Source organism: Periplaneta americana, chromosome 12 (genome assembly GCF_040183065.1).
Source record: "Periplaneta americana isolate PAMFEO1 chromosome 12, P.americana_PAMFEO1_priV1, whole genome shotgun sequence".
In the NCBI taxonomy this organism is placed as follows: Eukaryota; Metazoa; Arthropoda; class Insecta; order Blattodea; family Blattidae; genus Periplaneta; species Periplaneta americana.
This window is the reverse complement of record NC_091128.1, coordinates 97,671,050-97,692,829: the sequence shown is the minus strand read 5'-3', so window position 1 is coordinate 97,692,829 and position 21,780 is coordinate 97,671,050. Positions and strand designations below refer to the sequence as shown.

Below are 21,780 nucleotides of genomic sequence, written 5' to 3'. Positions count from 1 at the left end.
TAGAGTAAAGTTCCCCCGTCCCGCCTATCTACTCTCCGCGCCAACTCGTAGCGCGAAGACAGTAATGATGATTTGAATATTGTCATTATTGCATTATCTACATTATAAGATTCTAAGGGCTGATAATCGAAAGCATAGGCTACTTAGCCTACATATGGACAGAAAGTTGGACAATAAGTGAACAAATGTAGAAAAGGGTGTTGGCGACAGAAATGGATGGACTGCGAAGAAGTACAAGGATATCCAGACTAGAACATGTAGGAAACACATATATTAGGAAAGAAATGGTTGCAGATGAAACTATTATAGATAGAATAGAAAATAGGTCTTTACAGTTGTATGGACATGTACAACGGATGTCGGAGGAACGGTGGACTAAATGTATCCTCAATTGGACCGTGCAAGGAAAAAGAAAGCGTGGAAGAGCTAGAAAGACATGGCATGAAGGACTATACACATACATGGTGAAGAGGGGCATGGAAGAGGGACAGTGGGAAAATAGGACGCTCTGGAAAGCAGGAATCAAAGGCGAACTGCTGTAAAGTGGAAAGCCAGTGAAAGTAAAAGTAAGTAAGAAAATTCTGCTAATGTGTGCTCCAGACCGACGATGGATTGAGCCATAACAGACCAACAAGGTCTAATATTAGACCTTAAAGAAGATGAAGAAGAAAATATAAAATATTTTGTAATTGGCCAGAATAAAGCAGCACCTCTATAAATACTTTGGCTAAGCAGTAACTTTTACAACATATGATTTAATTTTAGCGTAGAAGTATTTCAGCAATTACTTAAGAAAGGGCCCAACTAGCATTTTTTGTCAAAAATTACTTTTCCCATTTTATTGTACTTAGAAGGCGCATCTGCACTGTAACAAAAGCGCCCAGTCATAATTATAATTCCAGCATAATACACGTACTCTAATGGATATTTTGGTTGGTAAAAGGACACAATTATTGCTTTTGGGACCTTATTGTAATAATGCCGTATTTCAGTTTGTAGAAGAACGACCCAGTCATTCACAGTTGGCCCTTCTTCCGCCAGCTTCGATTCATAAGACTACTATTTAATTAATATAACTTAGTACAGGAGCAAGTTCACAGTATGGTACATTTTGTAGTTTCGAGTTACAACTTTCTTAGTATGACGTCTCATCTGTTTTAATTTACTTAATGTAATAGCTTAGGCTGCTATTCATAGATATTTCGCTAGCCTGCGCTACGAGAGTGCTAAACTAGCCCCGACTATCGATAGGTTATTTGTACAGGATTCATATCATAACATATCGCTAACACTGGTTTATGAATACGAAAAACGTTAGTTTGCTGATCATCCACCGGAAGCCCACTCTAAGAATGTCTCTGAATATGGCCCTTAGAGTCTGATTTATGTTAAAATTATATTAATAATAAGGATTTAACAGACATTTTATTTATAAAATTGTAGTATTGTAAAAGAAGGGCCAAATTCTGTTATTTTAAATTATAATTAAACCCTTTTCAAAAAGTCACGGAAAGAATAGAATTGTATCATATCTTCTTGGAAGTGCTTCAAATATGAAGCAATTCGTAAATTTCGTGAAGTTTCGATTTTAAATTTTAATGTTTCATGTCGTTAAAAGAAATATCCCTTTGACACTGAAACGTTTTTTATGCTTTAGCTTATCCTGGACGCATTGAAATCATTCCTTTTTAATGTCTGACCACCTTACAGAAGCAAAAGAGTACAAATGACATTATAAGAACATGAGTTCAGTGCGTCCAGGGCAAGCTAAAGCATCTAAAATTTTACTGGCAAAAGGATATGTCTGTTAATCACATCACACATTAAAATTGAAATAAACAATTTCACAAAATTTACGAAAGCGTAAATACTTTCAACCACATTTTCTTAAAAACAACTTAAGTGAACTTATACCCTTTTGCTCATGACCCCCTCGTATGATGTTAAAGAACTAACTTTGTGTCGGTATTTTATTCTGAGGTATTCAGTTCTTTGTTGCTGCTGTGAAATTTAAAAAAGTAAGTTGGGCCCCTCATTGAATAACCGCTTCAATTTTAAGTGAATAAATGTATGTATATCTTCTGATTTTTAATACATAGACTTCAGCAGTGTATTAACTCTGTACTGGTAACGACTAGGATACGCAAGAAAACCCTTATGTAAACTGTTCAGAAAATAAAGAAGTTTAAATATATGTAAATTGTTATACATTAGCTATAATATTACTACATTTATTACGGGTTTTTAAGAAACCTGTGTGTCAATTTTGTTCATAACAAATACGTTTAGATGTAAACTACAGGAGATGTACAAGGGCACATGCGTATGATATAAGAAAAGACTCACGAGCTTCTAGAATCTGCAATCGGATTCTATGTAATTGAAATAGTTTACGAGTTATAGCGAATAAATCACTAATGAACTATGCTCGCGCAACCTTCTGACGACATTGAGAGAATTCACAATGTATTACTTAACACTAAGGCATATGTTAAAATTTAAGCTTTGCACACGAAAGCTTTGCACACGACGAGGGTTCCACGAGCCCTCAGTGAAGTGTACATGTGTGCTATGTGGTGAACTGTGTGAGCGATACCATTTCAGCAAATGTCAGAAGAGAACAGGCTCGCTCATGGATTATTTCAAAAACTGATATATTACCAAATGCACATTTATGCGCCGTTCTTCTTTATTATATGTTAAAATTTCTGAAAAAATGTAATGCGCAGGTAAAATGAGCCGCATATATATATATATATATATATGTTTGCACGTACGTGCGTGTGTGTGTGTGTGTGATGTAGAATGGGAAAAGGGACCTCTTGTCGACCAAGTAAATTTTACAGGAGAGCTGAAAAACGAAGTTAATCAAAATTCAATTATTCTGTTTTCTATAGTTTCTTACTATTTCATCAAGATATAATTATTTACAATGACTAGTTGCTTCACGAGTCTCTACACATTACGAGTGACTGTACATTTTAAGTGTTTCAGATGAAAAAAATTCTCCTTCTTTCTGATAAAATAAGTTATCTTCTTTCCTAATGAAGTGCTCGCTAACAAATTCTTCTATTAGAGCATTGATATTCAACCGCTCAGTCTTGTTTTGTGTATGGCACGTTTATTGAACAGCAAACCTGAAATTGTACGCAGCGCTATAGGCCTGTGATGTTGATGTTTATTGACTTTACTGGCTTTGAGCCAGAGGCCGTTTTAGGGTCTTATACGCGCAGGATGCCCTCTCCAGCCATTGTACATAAATAACAATAAATATATATTTACATACTGTGTATGACACTATTTCTGGCATAAGTGCCAGTAGGTGTGTGAGTGCGGTGATTGGCTTTTTATTTATTTTATTTTTTACTTTATTTTTTTTGTTTTAATTATTTTGGTGTAGGCCTAATTTGTTAATTTTGGATGCTTAAGGAATGGTGAACGGGACAAGAGTTCGGGGTAGAAGATATCAGTTGATAGACAGCATTAAAGTATTATATGGGGAGATTAAGAGGAAAGCAAGAAAGGGAAATGCTCGGTTTGCAGTTAAAGACCTGCTCTTGGGCAGAACACTGTGCATACATACATACTTTTTTTTTTAAGTTTCCCCTTCCGGTGGCAGAAGCGTCTGAATCGTTATGGAGACTTTCATGGTGTGGTGTTATCTTATTCATCTGCCTCTCTGTTGCTGTCGTGTGTCCTCTCAGACAGTATTCAAATTTCCAACAGTGATTGCGGTTTTGTTTGTGTGTTTTAGTTTGGTGGTGGGGGCTGGTGGTAGTTGTAGAGGAGTTTCTCCAGTGTTGTTCTGTTGTTTGTGTTCGGTGGATTTGCGAAGATGTGTTGTGTATATACGCGATTTACTGCCGAATGTGTGTATTTCCTGTTTATGTTGTTTAGGTGTGTGAAGAGTGGCTTTGTTTTTGTCGTAGTGTAAACTGTGTTATTTCTGGTGCGTCTGTGCAGGTGGAAGATTTGGCGGAGAATTCTTCTTTCGCGTGCTTCAAATTTCAATTGGGTCGTTGGAGGGGCTTGTGCGAGGAAAATGGAGGGATATATGCATAGGGATCTAACCAATGCTTTGTATAGGTGGAGGAATGTTTCGGTTATACAACCGGGTCGATTGATGCCACTTAGGTAGCTTATTGCTCTGGTGGCTCCGTTATATTTCCTCCAGGTTTCTTTAGCTACTTCGGTCCAGGAGAGTTTGGTGGTGAGGGGTATTCCTAGATATGTGAGATTTCGCTGGAGTGGAAGTTGAGTGTTGGCTATTGTGATTGGGTTGTTCTGGAGGACCCGAGTCCGTAGTTTTGGGCGGAAGACGCATATCTGTGTTTTGTCTGTGTTGACTGTGATCCGCCACGTATTGGTCCAATTTAGATACTGCCTGAGTGTTGCGTTTAGTAACTTCCTAGCGGAGGGGAGTCGGGGGTGTGTTGCCCAATATGCGACGTCGTCCTACTTCATATATACACTGTTGCGGAATGCTTGGAGCCTTTAGGTAATCAAACGCAGGACGCAGATATTTTCCCGATTTCTGCCTAGTGCGTTTATCAGATATCAATACACAAGATATTTCATTTTGAGACTATCTTCAAGAAAGCTTTGTTTATGACATTCTACGTCTATATATATAATCTTGTGCACATTTTATTTTTAAAAAGTTATTATTACTTCAAAGAGCAACTATCTTTTGGATAAATTTATATATGAAGCGTAAATTTACACCGAAATGCATAATAGGATTGGTTCTATTTCAAAAACTTGGCACGAACATCCCTATTATTGTAGTCGAAGATAGTTGCTGAAAAGTATCATACATACCTGTAATTGTTGTGCGACATTTGAGACAAACATGTGTGTCGTCTTCGAGGTAAGGAAGCCCATCCATCCTGCTGACCAGTTGCTTTACGTCACTGAATAGATATAGAAAGCTGCAAGAAAGAAAAGCGTTAAAGAAATATTAGGTACGTAGTCTATACTGTCTGTCAGTTAAAGTTTTCAGAAAAATATATATCTCGATAGCTTCTACTTTGTACTTTAAATGGAAACAGTATTGCACATTAATTGGGACTAAGTCAGAAAGAATAAAGCCGAACCAATTTGTATTTCATTCAATTAATAGGGCTAAGTATTGATAAAAATCATATAAATCTATGAGATTGTTAATATTAGACCAATCTAACTATGCTTGGAATGAACAATCCAAACGCGAACAAGCTGATACAGGGTTGTTTCCGACCTCTGATAAAGAATTTGAAAGACGTCATGTGCGTCAGGACTCACACGACAGCTGAACTGTAGCGCGAGGTGACAGACCAGTAGTGAGTGATCTCATAGTCAGAGTGCACGGCGACTCACAGCAGAAATTCCCAAGAAAATCGAGCCTTTTTGGGAGGGGTACATTACGACCCTTTCCAATGCCAAGTACAGTGAAGTCAAAATGAAAGAAGCCTGCAATAAACAAAGTTTCGTTATTTCCAAGAAAGGCATCTTCTGTGTACTTAATAAGATTGGTAAAGCTCGAGTGAAATTAATTTGTATCATATCGTGGGGTACGGCGACTTGTGACGGAGGGGAGGGTGGATTTGCTTGCTTTTTCCATTCTGGAATTACAGATTATGTATGTATGTATGTATGTATGTATGTATGTATGTATGTATGTATGTATGTATGTATGTATGTATGTCGTACGTCTTTATATACCATATATATACAGGGACATCATATTATTTTTTCTAACATTTTTAATATTAACCTGCCTATAGGCCTACCTTTAGAGAACCGGAAACACCGTTTGCTACCCACTTCCACGACTGGAGTTCGATGATACTGGCGCAAAACACAAACAAATCACTTTACTAGGTATAGGAGGGAAGAAAAGTAGTTCATCCATTTACGTAAACTAGGAAATATCGCGATTTTTAGTTCGATAATTTTCATTAGGTTTTTGTTTAATCAAAATGCAGTACTGTATTAAGAATAAGTGTTTTTACTCACGAACTGAGTTATCCATGTGAACGTATTCATTATGCAGTGTATATTATACTGTCTACAGCACATTAGCGTACAACAGGCCTATAGAGAATGAAGTTAAATTGAAAAATAATCATAATATGGATATTTAATCACATTTTTGAAAATGATGGCCGTTCATTTCGATACAGGTTTCAGTTCTTTTGTGCATATTATCGCACTATAGACTATTGCATCTAATTCCAATTGCCAGTTTCGTCCTTCGTACTGGTAAGTCATGTTGAAATAATTCTGTACCTACTCTATAAAAGAGTACCTTACATACTGTAAATTCAATCTTCACTTCTGCCCGACCCGCACAGATAAAATTACTCAGACATGCTATCTACTGTCCGTCCAAGTGGTTATGCCGCAGAATCGTAGAAAGGAGGGAAATCACGTGACAGTTAATTACTTAACGAGATCCTTTTATTTAAGTTATTTTAAACAGGTGTATAATATTACGTAAACGTCCAATTCCTAACACAAATTAATGTTTTCAGAAAAGAGCTAAGACAGCCCAGCTTTTACAGCAGGTGGGGGAAATCGGGATGCGATGTAGGCAAACGGACAGTACCTGTGCGAAAATATGATTCAATATTGAAAGCTCTTTCGTCACTGGAAAATGCGAACATATTTCTGGAACGTACTATACTCACTAACTCAGTGCTGTTTACTATATGCAGCCTTGATTCTGTGTGTTAATGTTGAAGATGAATGGTTGAATATGAAACAAATTTTAACACAAGCCGCCAAAGAAAGTTTGGGACAAAAAAAGGCGTGGCTTAGAAAGAAAGGCTTGCGACAGTGGGATGATTACGTAAGCAAGATAATTGCAGATAAAAGACAAACATTCAATAAGTATATCTCAACCAAGAAAGAAGAAGATCAAATTGATTATCGTAAGAAACGGGCAATCGCAAAGAGAGAAGTTCGAAAAAACCATAGACAGAATTGGATAAACTTTGTGGCATACTTAGAAAATGATATTACTCGGCCTCAACCACAGACTTATAAAATTCTTAAGAAATTAAATTGTGAAGTAAAAGATAATCTAAGAATAAATGTTATTTCTCAGGACAATTGGTTACAGTATTTTCAACAACTATGGTCTACATCAACACAATCTCTCACGCTTCCATTTTCAACTAATCCTTTAATGGAGTTAATTTCTATGGATAAACTACAAAGAATCTTGGCTAAATTGAAAAACAATAAATCTCCAGGAGAAGATTTAATAAATAGTGAATTATTTAAATATGCTAGCCATAAATTTCTACAAAGATTTTTTAGATTTTTAAATTTGATATGGGAGGGACAAGGATTTCCAGAAAGTTGGACTAAATCTATTGTAATACCTATACATAAGAGAGGAGATTTGAAAAGTACGGATAATTATAGAGGAATAAGTTTATTGAAGGCAAAGATCTCTAGGCCGTCCAAAGAAGAGATGGACTGAAAATTCTAGTTTGAGACCGTAACAGGCCACTTGGCCTAATACTTGTTAGGAAGATGATGATGATGATGATGATTCTGTATGTGTGTGTGTGTGTGTGTGTGTGTGTGTGTGTGTGTGTGTGTGTGTGTGTGTGTGGAGGACAGTTCGAACTTCATTAGTAGAAGGGGTGGGAGTGAAGTACATTAAAAAACTCAGGTACAATAAAAATTGAAATAAAAATAAAATATATATTACATATGTACGTATGTTATAATATATCACGTTGGTATAACCTATCAGCAATCACGCCGTATCTACCTGACGGCACGTGAGCGCCACCTTTCGCCCGCCCAGTCTCTGGAGAGCCTTTACGTCGCCTTATCAGGTCTCCGAGCGACCTTATTATTTTCCGTGTGTTAGGAAATAGCGTGCACAAAAACTGTATATATTTTCAAGATCGTTATTCAGACAGAATATCGGAATACTGCGCTGAATGACGCCGATCACTCGGAGAGATTAGCATTATGGGAGGACAGGATGGTAGATGGTAGCCTGAGGGCAGAGCATGCGTGGAATAAAGATCCCACCTGCGATATTTTATAATTAGTTGCTTCGATTGGTAACACCGATATGTCAATGAGACCAATTTGCTGCATGGATTTGTTGTAATCTCGAGTCCTCCCTGTCTGATATAACTTCACCTGCCTCCTTGTAGAGCTGTGGTTCTTACAAGTTCCATACAGAAAACAATTTTTCTTGCTGGTATTGTAGCAGGCTATCCTCGGTTGTGAGTTGATACCGTACTCGCCATTTGTCCCGAGATTAGAGACTTCAAACCCGGCAGAAATAATAATTAGTTCTTTAACGCCAACAAGATTCTAAGAATGACTTCCTTTGGCCACCTTGAGGTGAAACTCTCCAAGAAATGGTATGGTATCAATCTGAAGCCGTCTAAGTGGCAACCCATTGATAATCAGGGATTGTCTATAATATCTCATGACCAGGCATAGGATATTTAAGTACGAAATGTTAAGAATGCTACCGATTAGAGTAAAGTGGACATGGTGTCTGTTGGAAGGATTTTTAGTCTCGGTCCATAAGATTCCGAAATCTAACAAAAGAGAACTTATGTAGTAAACCGCGCTTTTACGTGTAAGTTGTGGATAAATTCGTTAACTTCACTGAAACAAAATTCTGAAAATATTTCTTTAACAGACCCTCCAAAAGGCTTGAACGTATCAGAGATATTTATCGACTCCATCAAAATAAGAGACAAGAAAAAGGCAATCTATATGTTTATTTATTTCTGAAACTTCCTATAAGTTATATACAATAATTGATCATCTTTCTCATATAATTTAGTTGAATGTAATTTAGGTTTGAGACCTCTGAAATGCGACTTCTGAGATCACTGGAGGGATTTGGACAAAACAAAACAAAAAATCCGTAAATAATTAAATTAATGGTTTAGTGCAAATAAACTAGCACTTAATGTTGATAAAACAAATATAATTAAATTTAGTACACATAATAGTTCTTAGTTTTGGTACAATATTAGATTAAATGGAACTGATCTCAACGAATATATAAGCACAAAGTTTCTTAGTTTGAGATAATTACATTATCATTTGAACTTGAAAGCACACATGGAATACATTACTCCTGAATTGAGCTCTACATGTTAAGCTTTAAGATACGGTACTTACTTATACTTCGTTGGCGATATAAACACCCTTAAAATGTCATACTTCGTATACTACTTTTATTCCACTAATGAAATATGGATTAATATTCTGGGGCGACTCATCTGAAGTTAACATATTTATTTTTTGTTTTACAAAAGAAAGCTACAAGATGCAATCAATATATTTCCCAACTACTTACTTACTTATGGCTTTTAAGGAACCCGGAGGTTCATTTCCCCCCTCATATGAGCCCGCCATCGATCCCTATCCTGAGCAAGATTAATCCACTCTCTATCATCATATCCCACCTCCCTCAAATACATTTTAATATTATCCTCCCATCTACGTCTCCGCCTCCCCAAAAGTCTTCTTCCCTCCGGCCTCCCAACTAACACTCCACTAACACTCTGGATTGGCCCTATGTGCTACATGCCCTGCTCATCTCAAACGTCTGGATTTAATGTTCCGAATTATGTCAGGTGAAGAATACAATGCGTGCAGTTGTGTTGTGTAACTTTCTTCATTCACCTGTCACTTCATCCCTCTTAACCCCAAATATTTTCCTAAGATTCTTCTTCTCAGACACCCTTATCTCTGTTCCTCTCGCAAAGTGAGAGTCCAAGTTTCACAACCATACAGAACAACCGATAATATAACTGTTTTATAAATTCTAACTCTCAGATTTTTTGACAGTAGACTAGATGACAAAAGCTTCTCAACCGAATAATAACAGGCATTTCCCATATTTATTCTGCGTTTAATTTCCTCCCGAGTGTCATTTATATTTGTTAGTGTTGCTCCAAGATATTTGAATTTTTCCACCTCTTCGAAGGATAAATCTTCAATTTTTATATTCCCCATTTCGAACAATATTCTGGTCACGAGACGTAATCATAGACTTTGTCTTTTCGTGATTTACTTCCAAACCTATCGCTTTACTTGCATCAAGTAGAATTTCCGTGTTTTCCCTAGTCGTTTGTGGATTTTCTCCTAACATATTCATATCATCCGCATAGACGAGAAGCTGATGTGACCCGCTCAATTTCAAACCCTCTCTATTATCCTGAACTTTCCTAATGGCAACTACATTTATATTTATTTTACTGTTAAACATATATGCGTGTGTCAGTGAAGATCATTGCTTCCATGCCTGTTGAGTCAGTCTATGAAACAGCGTCCGATAGTATTTTAAGAACGGAGCTTATACGCGTGACTTTATGCAAACATATCAAGGATCTATTACGATTTTTCCTGGAATCTCTCCGTACTTAAATGCCTTATGGCTAGTCTCCTCTTTCAAGTGATGTGTTAGTATATATTCCAGGCCTTTCTCTGGTTCTAGATAACTTCTCCGTTTCGAATGTCTCGTGTGTTGTCTACATTCAGGGCAGTCCGGAAACTTATTGATTGCCCGTTGTATAAGGACAGTGACAGGTGTGCATGAAAGATATTGTATAAGAAGGTTTTGTAAAATTTGTAAATATTGACCTCACCTTCTAAGCACATTTTTTCCCTGGTGATGTTTCATATTAAAAACCAAGATACATTTAGCACTAAACATAACATTCATAATTTTAATGCAAGATATAAATCTGATCTCCATTTACCTTCTGTTAGTCTGAGCTGTTATATATATTCATATATTACGGTCTTGAATGCACTACCTAATTTTCTTAGAGATATGAAGGGCAAAGGGAAAAGGTTTAGAACAGAACAGAATTTAAAAAAAAAATTCTGAATATTCATGCTTTCCACTCAATTGACGAATAGTTTATGCTTGTAAATTGAATTAATATACTTTTTATGTAGGTCTATTGTATACTTTTATATAACTTCAGAATTGTTCCATATCTCAAAACTACAATGCTGATGTACAATCTATGGAATACAATAAATGAAATAAATAAATGAACATGAAAATTTTGAGTGTATTAGTACCGTTATCGAAATATACAAGAAAATTAGGTACGATTATGTAGGCCTAATGAGAATGCAGATAGTAGGATACCTCTCAAAATATGGGTTCACAAACCTAGAGGAAGAAGACGAGTCAGAAGAAACTTTGGAAAGATCAGTTAGACTTTTAAAATTTTCTGGAAAAGGAACAGGCTACTGATCTAATCCTTGCTGATGTTAATGTCGATGGTAATTTAGGTCGTCTTTCTCTACGGATATTTCCAAAGTTTCAGAACTAAGTATCTGTTTCATAATCAGGAACGTTATTCAGCCGATGCATACATTTGATACGTTGAATGTTTCTGTAGGCTATATAGACTATGACTCGGTGCAGGAACCCACAAAATCTTACACTGGGTTGAATAGTGAACATTCTAAATGATGCCAATTTTTTTGTCTTTTTTGTTTCTTCTACTAGCAGAAATCTCAAGTTTAATATCATCAAATGACGCTTTCTCTCTCATTATAGGCTACCTGAATTGACAGACATAAATTTATAAATTTTCTTAGCTACGTCATTTGTTAGGAAACGATTTAAAAAAAGGCAGTGGTAGTCACTACAACAGAAATAATTTTCTGGAGACGGAACAGGCCACTGGCCTAATCCTTGCTGATGTTGATGATGATAACTAAGGTCTTTCATTAAAGATACTTCCAAGTTCGGAACTACGAATCAATTCCATAATCAAAAAGGTAGACAGCCGATACGTAGATTTGGTACGTTGTATTTTCTGTAATTATAGCCTATATGACACGGTGCAGGAATCCAAAAAATCTCACATTACGTTGAACAGTGAAACTCTTAAACGATATAAAATTTTTCCTGTCCTTTTTTAGCCTTCTATTAGCAGAAATCTTGTTTTTAATGCCATCGTTGAACAAATAACGCTTTCTTTCTCATTGTAAGCTATCGCGAATTGATATACATAATTATATTACTAAATTTTCTTACCTACGTCACCCGTTAGAAAAGGATCTAAAAAAGCAGTGGCAGGAACTGTAACACAGAGTTCCGACATGCCAACATGTTCACTTTTATATATATATATTATATCCGACCTGAATAAACACAATTCTGTTTCTTTTTAAATCACTGCACCACTCCGTCCCCTCCCCCACCCCGCGTCCTCCTCATCTAATACTTGAGCATGTTCCAGACTTGGGGTATACACATATTGCAAGTAGAAAACCATTAAATTATTCGTTCACAGTACATTTTGCACGTCCACTTTAGCTGCCCATAGTCTGCTTGGGAAGTCTGTCTGTAGTTGCGTTGCGTGTTTGTATGCGATATTTCACGGGTGGAGGCCTCAAGACTATATGACTAGTCCACGTCTCCCTTGTACTTGGCCCATATATCATCGTCACATCAGGACACGGGGGCCTCATTCCAAGTTAATCTCGACCATTCCTGCACGATCCTTCATTATACCAGAAGCAGCAGCAGGACTGCTTATTACAGAGGAAATGCCGTATTGCGGTATATACACGTACAGGGCAGTGCAATGCATGCCTAAGATCCTCCTCATGTTAAGATTGTGGCTATTTGCGCCCGCCACTCAAATCATTCTGCTTCTGTGCCATAAAATCACTGAAAGATGTGGCTTTTGGGCTGAGGAGTTATTGAAGCGACCTACAGATTTTCAATGCATGGTGATATACAGGGTAGAAATGATGTAACTATGCAGATTGAAGGGCGCAATAGAATACATTAAAATAAATAAATAAACAAACACATTATACGTTTTGTAATTAAGAGCATGATTAATTGAAACGGTGAGTTCAAAAACTCCCCAAGTCATCTTTTTTTAATATGTTTTTTTTTTTATTTAAATGCATTGGTTTAGACACATTTCATCCAGTTATGGTAATAAATGTGGTTTGGAATTGAACGGGTTACATCGGCTTCTTGTCTGTGCGGATGACATAAATATGTTAGGAGAAAATCCACTAACAATAATTAAAGAAAACACGGAAATTCTAATTGAAGCAAGTAAAGCAATAGGTTTGGAAGTAAGTCCCGAAAAAACAAAGTATATGATTATGTCTCGTGACCAGAATATTGTACGAAATGGAACTATGGAAATTGGAGATTTATCCTTCGAAGAAGTGGAAAAATTCAAATATCTTGGAGCAATAGTAACAAATATAAATGACACTCGGGAGGAAATTAAACGTAGAATAAATATGGGAAATGACTGTTATTATTCGGTTGAGAAGCTTTTGTTATCTAGTCTGCTGTCAAAAAATCTGAAAGTTAGAATTTATAAAACAGTTATATTACTGGTTGTTCTGTATGGTTGTGAAAGTTTGACTCTCACTTTGAGAGAGGTATAGAGATTAAGGGTGTTTGAGAATAAGAATCTTAGGAAAATATTTTGGGCTAAGAGGGATGAAGTGAGAGGTGAATGAAGAAAGTTACACAACGCAGAACTGCACGCATTATATTCTTCACCTGACATAATTAGGAACATTATAATCCAGACGTTTGAGATGGGCGTGGCATGTAGCACGTATGGGCGAATCCAGAAATGCATATAGAGTGTTAGTTGGGAGGCCGGAGGGAATAAGACCTTTGGGGAGACCGAGACGTAGATGGGAGGATAATATTAAAATGTATTTGAGGAAGGTGGGATATGATGGTAGGGACTGGATTAATCTTGTTCAGGATAGGGACCAATGGCGGGCTTATGTGAGGGCGACAATGAACCTCCGGGTTCCTTAAAAGCCATGAGTAAGTAAGTATGGTAAGAAATGTCCAAGTGCACGCTCCTAACAGATATTTCGATAGCTTTGAAATATTCAATGATTTCAATATGATTCCAAGTCCAGGACTTGGTAGGTTCAAGAAAGTGGAACAAATGTTCCCAGTTCGGAGCCATTCTTTCCTACCTTGCGATCAATGAAAAAATTAAAATAAATGTTGAGTTCAAGGAAATGTATCAAGGATGGATTCCAGAAATTTGAGAACGTGTATTCCCGCAAATAATTTATATCTAAATTGACTTTCTACTTCACAAACCTTTCTCCGTATCTATAATCGTTTGGGATGAGAACGTAACAAAATGATTCGTGCCCCACAGGCTAGGAACCTCAGCTGTGGGTCCAATTCATTCGTACTACGATCGATTTTATAAGTTTGTGTAAGTCACCGGAGCTTTTTGCTGGAAATCTTTAAAATCTATTTCAATCTAATTAAACTCTCGTTTCATAATATTGGCTTGCTGCCCATATTTAAGTCTTCTTCAGGAATGACCCATTTTCATTGTCATTAAGTAACCCCGTTTTAATTGAAACGTGAAGCTCTAGATAAAGATAAGTTTGCGCAAAGTTTTAGTACATTTTCATAATTGCATAAATGTCTATATATATATATATATATATATATATATATATATATATATATATCTGTAAGTTAGACTCGTACGTGATAATACGTCAATGAAGACGACAGAGTTAAATTGATCTATGGCCTTCACAGACGGCAAACTATTGTATACTTACTAAATTATTCAAGAGCAATATTATAAATATAATGCACGTTGTGCTGTAATTTTGCACTTTTTTTAATGAAGTGGAACGTCGTCTGTATTTCGATAATACTTACGAAACTCATTTTCAGGGACACAGGTAACTGAAGGGCGTCATGTGTATATATAGGTGGAATATTTCAGCAAAGTTTTAAAATTATGAGGCAAGGTGAGATTTATTTTAATCATTGCCAACATTGTGTACATCCTATTTATAAAAATATTTTGGTAGGAAACTGTTTTGCTTATGAAACTGAACTTCAAGATACAGTAGACCTATCATCATCAATTCCTGCTGGATTTTTCATGCAGATTTCAGTGATTTTAAGGTCAGTATTTTCTTATTTTATATCATGATATACGTGATAGTTATTTATGAGACAGATTCGTAAAGGTTCTCTTTTTGGCACGAGCGTAAAGTTTTGTGAAACAAGCCGAAACCGAACAAAAAAGGTTTTTTTTTTCTGCGATAGCAAAAAATTTACATTAATAGTAGTATATTGATTCAAAGTTGGGAAGTGCGTTTTACAAAATCGAGGGAAAGTTTGAAAAACTTGCAAATAGAATACACTGTATTTTGTATTGAAAATTTAGAACAATGTTATTCCAAAGTCTTCGCAAAAATGTACTGTAATGGTAACTAAGTAGGCCTAACAATAAGTGCACTGTAATGGGTCTGTTTCAGTATAGTTTTGTGTTATGAAGAATGGTTTCCCTAGCAACAAGTTTCTGTGTGGGAATTCTAACTTACAAGGCCTAACAACAATACCTGTACAGCAAAACACGATCGTGCAAAAATAAATATTTCATACTGGAGAGGTTGTAAGATCACGATGTCGTGGTCGTCTAAACTCAGAACCACTGAGAAATAAGCATCCAAGGAATGTCAGCCTGTTTTATTCATAATCACGATTTCATGGCCGTCTAAATCTGATATATAATCAACAAATTGGTTAGAAAAAGTTGAATGCTACTTCTTGTTGAAATGAGTAATACATGTAACTTCAGAATAATAAGGGCTAAAATATAGATATTGATGTTAAATTTGTTACTTATTTGTGTTACGTGTAATATTTAATTAATGAAAGATCGAGGTAATGCATTAATTTCTTACTGAATCAAGGTTGTACAATGAATACCTACATTTTCTTTGGAAGTGCGTAAAATGAATAGCAGTGTGTAAAGTGATTATTTACTTTTTCACGCACAAGTGTTTTAAAGGCTCATTTTATGCACCGATAACAGTGGATAAAATGCAACTTTACATCCTATCGTAGAAAAACTCTTTTAAGATTTGGTTTTCCAAAGTCCTGAGTTTTACAATAAATTCGGTAACTTTGTATTATATATAAATTTTAAATACTAGAAATTGTATGAATTTTTCTTTGCATTTCATTTTATAATGCGTTAATAATTTATTTTAATGTTTTCTTAGCATAAATCAAATTGTACTTCAAAATAATTTTTGTACTACGTAATTCTGACCAAGTAATGTGAGTGACAGTAATCTAGCAAATTTTTAATAATTTAAATATATTCTACAGGAATTATATTCCTATCCAATATTACCATTATATTGTGATGCCCAACATATCTCTCCAGTTTTTAGAAGAGCAGAGTTTGCCATTATTTTATATGCAAACAGAATCGATGTCCTTTTGGGTTTAGGCGTAATACATTAACTGTCTAAGAAAAAGTGTTTTTTCGGAAGTGTATATTGTTGTGCTGAGAATGGAATGTGGGAAATGAGTGCTTCTTTCGTATAAAACTGCCTAAGAGCAAGTGTCTATTTAGAGAAGAGTGCGTATCATTGCACTGAGAAAGGAATGTGAAAAATTGGTGCTAATTTCTTATGAAACTAAGAACAAGTGTGTTTTCTTTGTCAGAAGAGTGTAGTATATCGTTGTACTAATAATGGAATATGGGAAATCAGTGCTAATTTCATTTGCAGCTTCTAAGAACAAGTGTCTTTTTGAGGGAGGGGGGAGAGGAAGAGTGTATATCGTAGAGTAGAATTTGGGAAATAAATTGATTCTAATGTCTTATAAAACTAAGAATGTTTTATTTTAGAAGAATATACATCGTTGTAATGAGAGTGGAATGTGGAAAATTGATACTAATTTCTTATAAAACTAACAACAAGTGCTTTTTCGAAAGAGTGTACATTGTTGTACTGAGAATGGAATGCGAGAAATTGGTGCTAATTTATTATAATACTGTCTAAGAACAAGTGCTTTTTCGAAAGAGTTTACATTGTTGTACTGAGAATGGAATGAGGGAAATTGATGCTAATTTCTTATAAAATTGATAAGAACAAGTGTTTTTTCGAAAGAGTGTACATTGTTGTACTAAGAAAAGAATGCGGGAAATTTGTGCTAATTTCTTATAAAACTGTCTAAGAAAAAGTGCTTTTCGAAAGAGTATATATTGTACTCAGAATAGAATATGTGAAGTTAGTGCTAATTGTTATTAAACAAACCATCTAAGAACAGATTTTTTCGGAAGAGTGTATATCGTAGTACTGGGAATGTAACTGGTGAAATTGGTACTAATTTCTTATAAAATTATCTAAGAGCAAGGATTTCTGTGGAAAGAAGTATGTCATTATACTGAGAATGATGAAATGTGAGAAATTAGTGCTAATTTGTTATAAAACTGTCTAAGAGCAAGAATTTTTGCAGAATAGTGTATATAGACCTATCGTTGTACTCAGAATTATATATTATTATAGAAAACTGGTGTCAAGTTCTTATGAAATTCTCTAAGAACAAGGATTTTTGCGAAAGAAAATATCACAGTGCTTAGAATAGAATTTGGAAGTGGATGAAAATTTCTTGTAAAATTAGTGGTCTGAATAGTGCTTTTGTGGAAAAGTTTATACAGGGTGATTCACGAGGACTTACCGTCCCTTACGGAGCTTATTTACGAAGACATTCTGAGCAAAAAAGTCATATAAACATTCGTCCTAATCTCAATATTTTCAGAATTACACTAATTTGAATTTGTTTGTAAAATACCATTATTATTGAGTTTTAAAGGTAAAAGAGTATTACAGATTAAGAATGAACTATTCATAAGTATCATTTCTTTAATTAGCTAATATTCTGTTGTGAATTCCGTAGTTGCTGCGTACAGAATTTTTTTTTTTTCCAATTTTTACGTTTTCTTACGCATTTATCACAACTATTGTTACAAATTACGCCAATCTTGTAAATTCTTTAAGACTGTACATTAGGATGCATAATTAAACTGTAAAGAATCAAGTCCCTAAAGTCATATGATTTGTAACAATTTTTGTGATAAATGCGTAAGAATGATGTAATTTTTTAGTTAAAAATTGGAAAACAAAATCTGTACAAAACAATTTACAACACATTTTTAGCTTCAAATACTAACCAGTTAAAGAAATGACACTTCAGAATAGTTAATTCTCTATTTGTAATATTTTTTTGCCCTTAAAACAAAGGAAAAAAGGTATTTTACTATCAACTTCAAATTAGTGTAACTCTGAAAATATTGCGATTAGGACAAATGTTCATATGACATTTTTTGCTCAGAATGTCTTCGGAAATAGGCCAAAGTTCCGTAAGTGACGGTAAATCCTCGTGAATCACTCTGTATATCGTAGTTAGACCTCTCCTGAGATTCGACGATTCTTTTATTAGCCTATAACATAGAGCGGCACATATTTTATAGCAAACATGAATTTATAGAAATGAAATCAATTTATCATTCAATTTATGTAAGATTAAGTACTTTTAGGAAAGAGTAATCGATGTTGAAGTAAATTATATAATAGAAAGTGACACATGTCCTTCATACTAACATATGAATACGCCCGTGTCAATTCTAGAAAGGACTAGAATTTACGAAAGTGGTGTCAATTTCTCATGCAATTGGTCTAAGAATGGATACTTTACGGCACTCTTGGAGCGCAATCAAATCCAGGGGGTAACATGTTGGACTGCAATTTTTTACAGCTGTCCGTCAATATGAAATCTATGTGGTGTGTGCGGAGGAACACGTAAAGGAGGCGGACGAGTGACCGATCGATGTGGGAGCTCGTTATTCGGACGACACCCTCCACCCGTAGTCAGTCCTATCTTGCCTGTCTAAAACTCATCACGACCACGGAGCAAATCTAGAGCAGGACGCCATATCTTTCTCTCTCTCTTCCCGACAGTGGCGGTTCCGCGGACCGCACGTTACGCGACAAAGCCCTCCAAGATGATCGTCATTAGATCCGAAGTTTCGGATTTCAATCCAGCCTTGAGAGAGTTTTGGATATCGGGCTTCTTCTGCTGTGGGTTGTTATAGATTGCACGACGTTCCACACATGGATTTTTTATATTCCTTGAAGTGAAAACATACGAAGACAATATCTTAACAAAATTTCCTTATTTTCCTTATAAAATAGTTTTCCATTCAATACTAACTGTATTGCACCATTCCGTCTGTTTCCCCAACATAATATCGGGTGTCCATCGGATAGGTTGATTAAAAACAGACGAAACTGGTCGAACTGCGTTCCCGGCGTAGTAAATGTTGGCTGCCGCCAGTCATGCTAGCTGATAACCGGTGTGGTATGCGTTAAGTGCAAACCATATCATTCGACCTGGTACCATTAATTCAGAATGTTACCCTATGTAAATGAAATATTAAATTCACAATTTGTTAATTTGGCCGAAAGAAAACAAATTAATCAATTAATTAATCTATATATATATATATATATATATATATATATATGTATGTAAATTGTTCTACTTTTCACGTGCGATATTATTCTTCTCTAGTGTTAATATTATATTATATAATTCCATTGCCGCTGTAATTTAAATTTTAGTTCATATTTTATTTTATTTTTTTATTTTCTATATTTATCTTATATTAATATTGTATTATATAATTTCTGTAACTGTAACTTTAATTTTATTTCCTATTTTATTTTATTTTATATTCTCTTATAGGCCTATTAATATTATATCTGAACTGCGACTGAACACGAGCTGCTCATTCGGTCTCAAATTTTGTTAATACTACTGTATCTCCTTTTTATATTGATTGTATTATTTTACTTCTATTTCTCTTGTTTGTAATTATGTTCTTTATTCTGTATATTTAAATTTAAATAAATAAATAAATAAATAAAATAAATAATAAATAAATTTGTATCCATGATAATGCGATTCCGCATACAACCGAACATTCTATGTGTGCATTTCGCGAAGTATTTATGTGTATGTGTGTAATGGCAAGGCCATTAATTTGCAGTTATACGCCGCGAATCTAAGAGCGTGGCTCATAGATGTCGCTAGTGCTGAAAAGCGTAGAGCACTTAGTTCGTCATAGACTACCCAGAGTGTATCACAGGCGGTGGATCTACATTACACTCCTAATGAATGAATGAAGATGATGATGATGATGATGATGATGATGATGATGATGAAGAAGAATTGTTGGGATGTCGGAGTGGAACCGAAATAAACCTCTGTGTCGCTGGGCCACGGATTTGCTAAACAGATTATAAATTCGGTGTGGATCAACCGCGATTTCAACCCGAGCCCCATGGTTTATAACATTAGCACCCTAGCGCTCAGCCATCATGTCGGCTTTTAAGTAGAATAATTAACAAGGATTTGTGACCTCCTAGATCCCCGGACTTATATCCGTGTCCTTTATTTGTGGACTAACCTCAAACAAAAAAAGTGTACCGCAAACATTCCATGTAATTGAAGGAAAATATTCCTGTAGCAATTTTTTAAGACCGGAAAATGAATTTCACACAGGATTGACGCATGTTTTCGAGCAAAGGATGAACACTTCGATTGTCTGATATGATGGTGAGTGTCATTTGATTATTTCTAATAGGTAATTAAGTAAGTACGTAAGTAAAATAGGTTATTAAAACAATAACTAACATCCGAGCGGCGCAACTGTTTGCCGACGGCAAAACAGTGTCGGATCAACCTGACTGGTGGACACCCGCTACAAAAGAGGAACTAGAAAAATCATCTGATGTCATTTGGAGTTGGTCGTCATTTGTGTGTTTATAATTTCAAATAAAGATCCATTAACATTTTATTAAAAATAGACCCTATTATATACCATACGCAAAATTTCTGCATCATAAATTGTTTGGTAGTTACTGAACAAGAACATTAGCTATAAGAAATCGCTGTAAACAGCCACACAGCCGATCAAAAGAAATGCCAGAGAAACACATTTTGGTATCAGGAATAGTAAACAAGTGTAGGTTTATTTACGTTAAAATCTCGAACTCAATAGTTTATATCACAATAATGTCTCCTTAAACTTCGTGTAATTATAAGCCCATTTGGATCCGAGCCACCTTCAACGAAGGTTTCGGTTTCTTATCATTAGGGATGGAAGTTCGGACACCGAACCTATGATTTTAACTACGTCGCGTGTTATACATGCCGTGTTGTTTATATCAACTCAGGATGCTACAGGAACTTCTACAGAGCACTGATGTGCTTGAATCAAAGTATTTCTCGGTATAATCAGATGACTAAAACAAGTAGGGTATAACATACATTTATGAAAACGACTTATCTCATTTTCTTCTTTGTAGAAAATGGTGATAAATTTTAAATAAAAATGAATGATGTACTTAAGTGTCACTAATTAAGTTGCAATGTGCAACTGTGTACATTCGTAAATTGGAAATATAAACCTGTTCGATTCTAATTCAAATGAGGAAATTTCTTTCGAAACTACACGATGTTATTGGTGCGACAATTTGAAATGGTTTATATTTATTATAATGTTACATATTTATCTTGTGCCTGTTAACTATTTAATTCATATTGCACTTCAACGTTTCGAATATGCAGGTTTGTACTTTCAAGAACACTCTTCAGTTTTAGTTTAACCTTTTTATTGTTGCTGATCGTATAGAATTCAAAATTCTTTCATAATACGAGAGTAAGTATTGAGTATACATGGTTGTTGAAGTCGGCAATTTTCTAGACGTATACTTTTCAATCAAGTGTTTACAGTGTGGATTCTCAAATTTATGGAACGGAATATTCGCACATATCAACATCAGATACAAGTCATAATAAAAAGTGGACCGATTCGAAATGGAATCACTGATATTCGATGTGTCTTTTAGAGTCACCATGTTTTTGTAAAT

The 21,780-nt window shown here is 35.3% G+C and overlaps 1 protein-coding gene across 1 annotated transcript in view; it reads right to left on the bottom strand.

Annotated features, from left to right (window-relative positions):
* The window catches only part of LOC138710698 (uncharacterized), a 320,335-nt gene that overhangs the window by 175,393 nt on the left and 123,162 nt on the right, over nucleotides 1-21,780 (bottom strand). The window contains exon 2 of the mRNA XM_069841761.1: nucleotides 4,822-4,931. Coding sequence (XP_069697862.1) covers nucleotides 4,822-4,888 — 67 coding nt within the window. The 5' untranslated portion in view covers nucleotides 4,889-4,931. The remainder of the gene's footprint in view (nucleotides 1-4,821; nucleotides 4,932-21,780) is intronic.